We start from the raw sequence: 12,187 nt of genomic DNA on the forward strand, positions 1-12,187 counted from the left end.
GGCTTAAGGCTTGCAATACAGATATTTAGAAAATAATTCACATTTTCAAAACACTGTACAGAAAAAATGGTAAAACTACTAGAAATACCACACTTGTATCCTACACATTTGAGCCATGATTAGATATTAAAAGTGTTCATGTTTAAATTAATTAGTTGGCACCGTTAAGTGGTTTTTTTTGACAGCATAATCATGGTTCGGTTTTGTGTTTATTTTCACGAAGCTAAAGGAAAAAAATGCACAACTACTTAGTATTCTTGATTTCAAGAATAAAACAAAAAACTGCAACCTGCTTGCAGGTCATTGTTCAATGAATACCAATGTCAAATAAGAAAATAATTTAGATACTGCATATGTTCCTGTAGGTATGCTTCTGTACTGAGCCGTTACAAACTGTACTGTTACAGACCCGAACATTTACATGGTTATAAAATAAATATTGATCATGTGCGTATTGATTATAGGGAGGCTTTGATGATCATCCAGTGGAATATCCGGGCTTTCAACACAGTCAAACACTGGCCCTGGATGAAGCTCTTCTTCAAGATCAAGCCTCTCCTGAGAAGTGCGGCCACAGAGAAGGAGCTGGCAGCTATGAAAGAGGAGCTGGCCAAGCTGAAGGAGGCCTTTGAGAAATCCGAGGTAAAGCGTAAGGAGCTGGAGGAGCGGCAGGTCGGCCTGACCCAAGAGAAGAACGACCTCTCGCTCCAGCTGCAGACAGTAAGTATTTATTTATTCCCAACTCATCCGCACATTCTCCATTTAGAACAGGAGTGGAGAAATCTTTTTTTCTTGACATTCTCATCGTAGGAGCAAGATAATCTTGCAGACGCCGAAGACCGCTGCGACCTGCTCATCAAAACTAAGTTCCAGCTGGAGGCCAAAGTGAAAGAACTCCTCGAGAGGCTGGAGGATGAGGAGGAGACAAGCTCTAATGTGTTGGCCAAGAAGCGGAAGCTGGAGGACGAGTGTTCCGAGCTGAAGAGAGACATTGACGACCTGGAGGTCACCTTGGCCAAAGTGGAGAAGGAGAAACACGCCACTGAGAATAAGGTCAAACACCTCACATGAGAACGCTGATGCATAACAAACACACACCTTTTGGTATTGAAATGATACCAAGTAAATATAGGACCAGTATTGCAGATACTGATACATTTGTATTTTATATATTTTTTAAGATCATTGAATGATTTGTTTATGATTGTAATCAGAATAAAACGAAAGCTATATTAGGGGAAAAATATCAACAAACTTATTTGTGAACAATTTAACAATACTATACTATTTTTACTACTACTATTATGCATTTTCTTCCCTACTCATTCATACATACAATACAGGAAAGGTTTTTTGCTAATATGAACATGATGTTAAAGGTGTTAAGTGCTTATATATTCCCTTCTTTTTTAAAGGGGAACTGCAGTTTTTTGGGAAATTTTCCTATCCTTCTACAATCATTTTAAAAGACAAGACAACGGATTAATTTTTTTAATGCATTCTAACTAGTAAATAATCGTAAATAAAAGTCCGCTTACAACGGAGCCAATGAGAGGTCCTCTATTCCGCCCGGAAAACCCAATAAATAATCATCCAAAAACCGCCAACAATACTCCATTTACATTTTGTGACTTGAATATTAACCAAGTATTAGTGATATTGTTATTATAAGCACTAACACAGACAAACTATTTATAGTGGCGCACTAGCTTGTGTGGCTATGTTTACTTCGACTGGTAAGCTACTTCCTTGCCTCGGTGCTTGTGGAAGTTTGTTGTAGATCATAAATCATGCCTCTTACCTCGATAGTAGAAGGATGAGGACATAATCTGACAAGTTGGTACACTTTGACAGCCAATTTCGACCCAGAAATGGCGAGAGACACAAAAAGACACTTGGTTCCACGCCCCTTCTTTGTGAGGATTCTGAGACATTCTTCATCTAAATGGGAATAAGTGAAGTGAAGTGAAGTGAATTATATTTATATAGCGCTTTTCTCAAGTGACTCAAAGCGCTTTACATTGTGAAACCCAATATCTAAGTTATATTTTCAAACCAGTGTGGGTGGCACTGGGAGCAAGTGGGTAAAGTGTCTTGCCCAAGGACACAACGGCAGTGACTAGGATGGCGGAAGCGGGGATCGAAACTGCAACCCTGAAGTTGCTGGCACGGCCGCTCTACCAACCGAGCTATGCCGTCCCAATATATATATTGTATATGAACATCCCAGCAGTAATGTCAACAGACCTTGTACATTAAATTATGTTTCTTTTATGTATGCTAGCTCTCATGAAGTCTGCAGGGAGTAGTAATCAGTGATGTTGTTGAAAAAAAATGCGAATGTCGTGATGCGCTTTTGAAATTAATGCGCCGTGTAGGCTTAAAATGAGCAAAATATGTAAAACATTAAATGTTGTTATAAATGTGTCCGTTACTACATTACATATATTCTTACAGCATTTATAAAACCTTAATGGAGGTGTTTGGGTGTTTTTTTTAGGGGCTTTACAGGCAGAATAGAGCGACTCCCATAGACTCCATTGTAAGCGATCTTTTGATCGCATGTATTTACTATTTAGAATGCATATAAAAAGATTGTGAATGATTGGCAAGATTTCAAAAAAAGAGAAGTTCCCCTTTAAATGTCTTTGCTTCGACAAAATGAAACACCATTGATTTAGATTAGAAATTCATGAGATTTACTGTAATTGTGATTCATCAACATTTTTCCTCAACAACCCTGTGATTAAGCTTAAAAAAAATTGACACCGCTAATATAAATATAACTATGTCATCATTGTAACGATATAGACAACAAAAAACACAGATATTTGTGAAAATAAACATAAAAGAGAACTGAAAAATATCAAACTCATCACGCTAGGATCAATCTGATGCTGATACTGCCCTTAGTATTGATGTTTGGATTGATCTGCCCACTTCATACTATCCAGCTTTAGCCTGCTTAGCATTGTATCTGAACATAGAGACTTGTTCATCATTTATATTTCCACTAAAGCATGTTCTACTCAGCAGTGGAGAGCTCAAAAGTCAAAGCACTGAACTTCTAACTCAAAGGACCCCACTAGTAGGACCTGTTGCCATCCACAGAAATGCCTAACTAAATGCTGTAACTGCGCTGTTACGGAAAAAGGGGAAACATTTAATACATTTACTTGCAAAGATGGTTTGATACCAAGTTGTTGTGTTTGACACATTGGTTATCTCACAGGTGAAGAACATGATTGAGGAAATGGCCGCTCTGGATGAAAACATAATGAAGCTAACTAAGGAGAAGAAGGCCCTCCAAGAGGCCCACCAGCAGACTCTTGATGATCTTCAGGCAGAGGAAGACAAAGTCAACTCTTTGACTAAAGCCAAGGCCAAGCTGGAGCAGCAAGTTGATGATGTAAGTTTATTATACAAACATTTACTCTCATTTCCAACATAATCTCACATGTAAAGTATACTAGCCTACTGTGCAGTAGTCTTGTTGTTTTAACAACCCTTCACAGCGGATATACTAAAATACTAAATAGAAAATAAGTTTAGTTTAGATGGTATTTTATAATCAACCTTTTGCCATTTTTAAGATTTTATGAGATAATTAATTGGTTTTTTTTACAAGCTGTAAACTATAAGCAGCGTTCCCCCTTGTAACTGATTGTGGCGCACGGCATAGGAAGATGTATTCAAAGCATTATGGGTAATGAAATGAACTGGTTTGGTCATTTTGAGTGTACTTTTTATGTATAATTTTAAGGTTACTCCCCAATTGCTTTAACCTCGCCCCCTAATTAGAAAGTGCCTACTTTTACATGTACATTAATGATAAAGAATACACATTAATTCATATTTTTGTATGTGCACCTAATTTTTGGGTGTTAGCCAGAGAGAAAATGGACATTCTAGTTTTAATAAAACTTGGTTTTAGTATTCCCTTGTGAAGCAGCATAAAATTTAATATTACGATGTATTTATTTTCAAAAATAATACAAAATAAATTGTTAAATTTGTTTATTTAAAAACATTTTGTTAATTGTAATTATTTTGATTAACGTAATTAGGTATTTAAAAAAAAAAGTTTTCATGTTTTTTTAAGTTTTTTCTTTTTTTTTTATATTATAAAATGTAATAGCTAATGCTAACTGAGAGTTTAAACTCTACTTCCATACGGTTCTTTAGTAAATGCATGTTTTGTTAGGATACTGCTGCTAGAAACTTGCCTTTCTCATTTCAATCAGCTGGAGGGCTCCCTAGAACAAGAGAAGAAGCTGCGTATGGACTTGGAACGAGCCAAACGTAAGCTGGAGGGAGATCTAAAACTCTCTTTGGAATCTGTCATGGATCTGGAGAACGACAAACAGCAGGCTGAAGAGCGGCTCAAAAAGTATGGCCGATTTCTTTCTAGCCTGTGAAGTGTGAAAGACGTGCGTGTTAATAAAATTATGTGTCATTTAACAGAAAAGACTTTGAACTAAGTGAAATGAGCTCAAAAAGAGAAGACGAGCAGGCGTTGGTCAACCAGCTCCAGAAGAAGATCAAAGAGTTACTGGTGGGTATTGTCTTTCCATCTGCAAATGCAGTTCCATTTTGTTGTGTAAATCATGTATTTCCTTCAGGCTCGCATAGAAGAGCTGGAGGAAGAGCTGGAGGCCGACAGATCATGTAGAGCTAAAGTGGAGAAGCAGCGTGGCGATGTGGCCAGAGAGCTCGAGGATCTGAGCGAGCGACTGGAAGAGGCCGGCGGGGCGACGTCGGTCCAGATAGAGATCAATAAGAAGAGAGAGACTGATTTCCTGAAGCTGCGGCGGGATCTCGAGGAAGCCATGTTGCACCACGAGACCACCACCGGCGCCTTGAGGAAGAAGCACGCCGACAGCGTTGCTGAGCTGAGCGAGCAGCTCGACAGCCTGCAGCGAGTCAAGCAGAAGCTGGAGAAGGAGAGGAGCGAGGCCAGGATGGAGGCAGATGACCTGGCCTCCACTGTGGAACAACTCTCCAAGGGCAAGGTAGATTCAAACTTAGACTTAGACTTAGGCCCTGTCTACATTAAGCCGGATAACTCTTTAAACAAATAATTATTTAGCCTAAGCCCCGTATCAGCCACACTAAACCATCGTTTAAGGTTCCCCTCCTTGGATAATTTTTTTACACAGGTAAGTGCGCCGTGAATTTCTTGAATCTCCGGCTCTTAGCTTTGTATGGACTCATTGATCATTTACAAACTGAATTTGGAGAGGAAATGACGCCACAAAGACCGCGCCCCACACAGGAAGTGACGTCAGAAAGAACGCGCCACAGCCACCTTCATAACAACTGGTTTTGTAACTCCGAGCTAACCACTGGAAATATGGAGGTGAGCCATCCAGACATGCCCGTGTTTCTCCTTCCGTCTGTACAGACCCTTTTGGAAATCACACATGAATACCTTAAGAGAAAGCGATTGCAGTTATTTCGGATACAACACTTCTCAGACATCAAGAGAACTTTCGAATGTCCAGGTCAGCTGTGATTCTACTTACCGAAAAACTTTGTCCATTTGTCGAAGGAGAGACAACGAGAATGCAGGCTCCCATGGATGTGCTTTGTATTAACTGGCCGACAAGGGAAGACTACGGAAAACAGCGAATGCTTTTGGACTGACAAAGCAGACTGTATCAGTTATTGTCCGCCATGTATGTCGCGGACTCAACGTCTAGGTCCAGAGTATATAAAGTCACCAAAAACGAATGGACAATGAAGGTGAAGACAAAAGAGTGAGGAGTGTTCTGACCAGATATGTAGATACCTAGTTTGATTGATGTAAAATTTTCTTTATCACATTGTTTACTTTCACTTGTCCATTAACGAGTTGATTAATTTATGATGGCTCAGGTGTGATTCCCTACAATAGGACCCCACAGCACACTGGATTCCAGTTAATTGAAATACCACAACACTGAATATTGTTCAGATAAGTTACAATTAATTTAAGAACTTGCACATAAAGCAACACTGGAGGTGACTATGACTTGCGCATTTTCCGCGCATGCGTACTGGGTTGCGTTGCGCCGGTGGACGAAGGGGGGAGGGGGTCTTAAACGACCATTGTGTGTGCGTGGACAAGGATAAGGTTAGGTGGGATTTACCCTGGATAACCTTAGCCCGGCTTAGTGTAGAAGGGGCCTTAGACAAACTTTATTGATCCACAAGGGAAATTTAACATATTGTGTCACGTGGAAGAAAAAAGTGATGATCTTCTTCTTTTAGGCTAATGCAGAGAAGAATTGTCGTCTGTATGAAGATCAGATGAACGAAGCCAAAGCCAAAGCGGAGGAACTCCAGAGGCAGCTCAATGAAAGCAGCAACCTCAAGGCCCGAGCTCAGGCTGAGAGCGGTAAGGAAGTTTACGCACACTCTCGACAAAAAGGTACAGTGCTTGTCGCTAGGGGTGTACCTTTTTCACGGACATCTCTGTACCCAAGTCCATTTGTGTACCTTATCAATTTGTACCAGTTAAAGTAAAATTGTTTCCAACCCCCTAACCCTATAAAGCCCAAAGTGTTTTACGTAGCAGGAACCTCTTAAATAACTAATAGCGCCAGGACAATTTAAACGTGTGCTTAAAGCCATTATTACATAAGAGAATAAAAGCTCAATACGCAACAATACGTATAATATTAAAGTATGGAATTGACAATAAAACACGGTCATGTTTAAAATGATGAATAAACGTTGATAGAATAGAGATGATGGCAGTAACCAAATATGGTAATGAGACAAAAAATATATTATTATTAACGTCTCTAAATGCCTCACCTTTTAATTATACTACTACCGTATTTTTCAGATGATAAATCGCTACGGAGTATAAGTCGCACCGGCCGAAAATGCATAATAAAGAAGGAAAAAAAATATATATAAGTCACACTAGAGTATAAGTCCAATTTTTTGGGGAAATGTGTTTGATAAAATCCAACACCAAGAATAGACATTTGAAAGGCAATTTAAAATATATAAAGAATAGTGAACAACAGGCTGAATAAGTGTACGTTATATGACGCATAAATAACCAACTGAGAACGTGCTGATATACGCCTAGTCTCTTACATGAATGAGATAAATAATATTATTTGATATTTCACGGTAATGTGTTAATATTTTCACACATAAATCGCTCCAGAGTATAAACTATGAAAAAAACTGAGATTTATAATCCGAAAAATACGGTACTATTCGTATGCCCTGTTTAAAATACATAAATGGTATTGTCTAAGTGCTAAAAAAATGTTTTATTGTGCAAACGTTTATACATGCAATCATATACATACAGTACGTACCAGTATATACGCATACAAAGAACGGAAGACGTGCTACAAAAAAGGCTAATTTTTGGAGCTAAACACATTTTAAAGAAGCAGTACCTTAGGGTTGTTATGGTACAAATGTGTACTTTAAATCGCCATGTACCTGTTAAACTGAAGTTCTAAGATGTCCAAGACTTCTTAGTAACACATTTCCTTGACACACGCAGCCGAGATGGGAAGGAAGCTGGAAGAGCGTGAATCGACGGTCTCCCAGCTCCAGCGCGCCAAGACCTCCTTCGGCCAAAATGCAGAGGACCTCAAGAAGCAGCTGGAGGAGGAGGCGAAGGTCAGTTCTTACGTTACGGACTTCACTGCACGGAGCTTCACAGCTCCAACGCGACTCTCCCCACACATGACGGTTTATCTCTCCAGGCTAAGAACGCCCTGGCGCACGCCCTACAGTCTTCCCGCCACGACTGTGATCTCCTCAGAGAGCAGTATGACGAGGAACAAGAGGCCAAGGCGGAGATGCAGAGAGCTCTGTCCAAGGCCAACGCTGAGGTCGCACAGTGGAGGACTAAATATGAAACTGATGCCATCCAGAGGACCGAAGAGCTGGAAGAAGCAAAGTGAGTGACAGACACTGCATACACAAATTCTATTTGGTCTTCCAGTAGAAATGCTTATCAGTAGTTTGTGATCATTTCTAAACCTCCATTTTCAAAAAGCTTTCAAGACCAGTCTTGAGTGGGCAAAGTAAAAACACAACATCACATGGAGAATCTAGATAAACAAGTTGATAAGGCCATTTTTAAGAAAAAATTATCAGTAGACATTGTAGAAATATCAATACAAACACATAATACACAATATAAATGCTATTGTTGGCTACATATGGTTAATATAACATTGGTAAAACAACAAATTTAATGACCTCACGTCGCAGTAGAAAAAAATAATTGCTCCTTTCGATGGTCACGTCCCACACTTGACCATACTTTTGTTGCTAGGCAGAGTTCATAGGACTTCATCATATCCATCCTTCATAGGAGAATTTAAAAAATGTCATTCATACCCATTAGCCCAGGGATATACAACTCAATTGTTTTGGGAGCCACATTTAGAGAAAATTAAAGACTGGCCGGATTGCTGCCATCACAATTAGTCTTATTTTGTGTATTCCGTAGAACCAACAGTACACATTTCATTTTTGTCTCAATTTTGTCAGAGTTACACGAGCGCTCTGCTGCTTTTAAGGACCTCAGACTAAAACAAACAAGCTAGTCAAAGATCATATCTGACAGCACTTTGGTGTATTTAAGAATCTGCAACACAAATGTGAGTGCCTCACAGGTTTTTTTAACTGAACTTGTGGGCCACCAGTTGAATAGTCCAAATAATAACACAGAGAGGACCTAAAATTGAAGCTTGAGGTACACTTACCAACTTAACTAAAGAAGTTACATAAATAACATAAACACTTTAGTTACATGAATCACATTACAAAAGAAAATTGTCAAAAAGCAGAAGAGTTAAAGTGGTGCCTTGAGTAACACCTCTAAAATGTAAATCACAGGGTTTAGACCCCAGGTTTACACTGGTCCATATATATATATATATATATATATATATATATATATATATATATATATATATATATATATATATATATATATATGTATGTATGTATGTATGTATGTATGTATGTATGTATGTATGTATGTATGTATGTATGTATGTATGTATGTATGTATGTATGTATGTATGTATGTATGTATGTATGTATGTATGTATGTATGTATGTATGTATGTATGTATGTATGTATGTATGTATGTATGTATGTATGTATGTATGTATGTATGTATGTATGTATGTATGTATGTATGTATGTATGTATGTATGTATGTATGTATGTATGTATGTATGTATGTATGTATGTATGTATGTATGTATGTATGTATCCTGCACTCGCAGGTAACGAGGACATACATACGTACTACCGTTCAAACGTTTGGGGTCACCCAAACAATTTTGTGGAATAGCCTTCATTTCTAAGAACAAGAACAGACTGTCGAGTTTCAGATGAAAGTTCTCTTTTTCTGGCCATTTTGAGCGTTTAATTGACCCCACAAATGTGATGCTCCAGAAACTCAATCTGCTCAAAGGAAGGTCAGTTTTGTAGCTTCTGTAACGAGCTAAACTGTTTTCAGATGTGTGAACATGATTGCACAAGGGTTTTCTAATCATCAATTAGCCTTCTGAGCCAATGAGCAAACACATTGTACCATTAGAACACTGGAGTGATAGTTGCTGGAAATGGGCCTCTATACACCTATGTAGATATTGCACCAAAAACCAGACATTTGCAGCTAGAATAGTCATTTACCACATTAGCAATGTATAGAGTGTATTTCTTTAAAGTTAAGACTAGTTTAAAGTTATCTTCATTGAAAAGTACAGTGCTTTTCCTTAAAAAATAAGGACATTTCAATGTGACCCCAAACTTTTGAACGGTAGTGTATATATATAAAATGTGTATATATATATATATATAATGTATGTGTATGCGAAACAGGCTTGTAGGGATGAAATAGGTCAGGAAAAAACACAGAGGCTAACATATATTCCGCTTTACGCCGCTATTGAGCACTGTAGAACGGATAAATCACAGTAACCTCGAATATATACTGTGTATATATATATATATATATATATATATATATATATATATATATATATATATATATATATATATATATATATATATATATATATATATATATACATATATATATATATACATATTAGGGGTGTGGGGGAAAATCGATTCGAATTCGAATCGCGATTCTCAGGTTGTGCGATTCAGAATCGATTCTCATTTTAAAAAAAATTTTTTTTTTTGTATTTTTATTTATTTATTAATTTATTTATTTATTTATTTATTTTAAATTAATCAATTCAACAAAACAATACACAGCAATACCATAACAATGCAATCCAATTCCAAAACCAAACCCGACCCAGCAACACTCAGAACTGCAATAAACAGAGCAATTGAGAGGACACACAAACACGACACAGAACAAACCAAAAGTAGTGAAACAAAAATTAATATTATCAACACCAGTATCAATATTAGTTACAATTTCACCATAGCGGTGATTAAAAATCCCTCATTGACATTATCATTAGACATTTATAAAAAAATGTAAAAAAGAACAATAGTGTCACAGTGGCTTACACTTGCATCGCATCTCATAAGCTTGACAACACACTGTGTCCAATATTTTCACAAAGATAAAATAAGTCATATTTTTGGTTCATTTAATAGTTAAAACAAATTTACATTATTGCAATCAGTTGATAAAACATTGTCCTTTACTATTACAAAAGCTTTTTACAAAAATCTACTACTCTGCTTGCATGTCAGCAGACTGGGGTAGATCCTGCTGAAATCCTATGTATTGAATGAATAGAGAATCCTTTTGAATCGGGAAAAAAATCGTTTTTGAATGGAGAATCGCGTTGAATAAAAAAAAATCGATTTTGAATCGAATCGTGACCCCAAGAATCGATATTGAATCGAATCGTGGGACACCCAAAGATTCGCAGCCCTAATATATATATTCATGAACTTTCAGGAAGAAGCTGGTGGCGCGACTGCAAGAGGTAGAGGAGACAATGGAGGCCTCCAATGCCAAGTGCTCCTCTATGGAGAAGACCAAGCACAGACTCCAGACAGAGATCGAAGACTTGGCCATTGATTTGGAACGTGCCAACGCTGCAGCTGCTGCCCTGGACAAGAAGCAACGGAATTTTGACAAGGTGCTCATAAAGAAAATAAATGTCTCGACGTTGTGGTTGACATTTTTAAAAGGCTGTAATATCTTCTTTATTTGTGGAACAGGTGCTGGCTGAGTGGAAACAGAAGTATGAGGAGTGTCAGATGGAGCTGGAAGGTTCTCAGAAAGAGGCTCGTGGTCTGAGCACGGAGCTGTTCAAACTGAAGAACTCCTATGAGGAGACTCTGGATCATCTTGAGACCATCAAGCGGGAGAACAAGAACCTGCAAGGTACTGCAAGGAGTGTCATTCAAGTCATTTTGACTTCCTGCTGACTAGGACTTGTGCTCCAGAGGAGATCGCTGACCTGTCTGACCAAGTCAGTCAGGGACACAAAACCATCCAGGAGCTGGAGAAGATGAAGAAATCTCTGGACTTGGAGAAAAGTGAGATCCAAGCAGCTCTGGAAGAAGCTGAAGTAAGTCCTTACCATGTTCTTGTGAACTAATGACCTAGCAGGTTCCACATGTAAAATATTAAAGCAAAAAAAAAAAAAGCTGACTTGACAGCAAAATATGTAAATATGTTATTTTGTAATCCGTTCAATATTTGGGCCATTCTACCAAACCGGTGCCATTTGTGTCCCCTAAAATTTAAAGGCACAATAAAATGAACTGCAAATTGACAGATTAATAAATACATTTAAAACTAACAATTTAAAGTATATTGAACAGTGAATAAGTAACACGTGTTGCCTGTCCCCGCTTCCTAAAATTCGACACATTGTAATCCTTCAGAAATGTTGTATTTTTTACATATTTGTGTTCCTCTTTATCCAAAATATACCTAAAGTTTATTTTAGTGGAAAAAAAGGTTTAGATTTATAATTTAGTGATTTCCCTGGTTCCTCAAGGCACGTAACTATGGTGCGTTCAAGGACCGCAAAATTGCACAGAAAAAATGTATCAATGATCATGAAAAAAAGTTGGTTTGGTAACAAAAGTGTATTAACACAATTGTAAAACCTACACTTTTGTTACTTTGAAGACCTTTCAAATAGGTAATGAACAACAATGTGGTTCTGAATGTAAAAATGTCATGAAATACTACTTGTC

The 12,187-nt window shown here is 37.8% G+C and overlaps 1 protein-coding gene across 2 annotated transcripts in view; it reads left to right on the plus strand.

Annotated features, from left to right (window-relative positions):
- myh7ba (myosin, heavy chain 7B, cardiac muscle, beta a) overlaps positions 1-12,187 on the plus strand; it is a 31,976-nt gene that overhangs the window by 14,396 nt on the left and 5,393 nt on the right. For both annotated transcript variants that reach the window (XM_062046459.1, XM_062046451.1), the window contains 12 exons: positions 465-720; positions 811-1,053; positions 3,233-3,409; positions 4,245-4,390; positions 4,465-4,555; positions 4,623-5,012; positions 6,253-6,379; positions 7,517-7,635; positions 7,722-7,918; positions 10,932-11,115; positions 11,198-11,363; positions 11,426-11,550. In XM_062046459.1, coding sequence (XP_061902443.1) covers positions 465-720; positions 811-1,053; positions 3,233-3,409; positions 4,245-4,390; positions 4,465-4,555; positions 4,623-5,012; positions 6,253-6,379; positions 7,517-7,635; positions 7,722-7,918; positions 10,932-11,115; positions 11,198-11,363; positions 11,426-11,550 — 2,221 coding nt within the window. The remainder of the gene's footprint in view (positions 1-464; positions 721-810; positions 1,054-3,232; positions 3,410-4,244; positions 4,391-4,464; positions 4,556-4,622; positions 5,013-6,252; positions 6,380-7,516; positions 7,636-7,721; positions 7,919-10,931; positions 11,116-11,197; positions 11,364-11,425; positions 11,551-12,187) is intronic.

This window comes from Entelurus aequoreus, linkage group LG01 (genome assembly GCF_033978785.1).
Source record: "Entelurus aequoreus isolate RoL-2023_Sb linkage group LG01, RoL_Eaeq_v1.1, whole genome shotgun sequence".
Classification (NCBI taxonomy): domain Eukaryota; kingdom Metazoa; phylum Chordata; class Actinopteri; order Syngnathiformes; family Syngnathidae; genus Entelurus; species Entelurus aequoreus.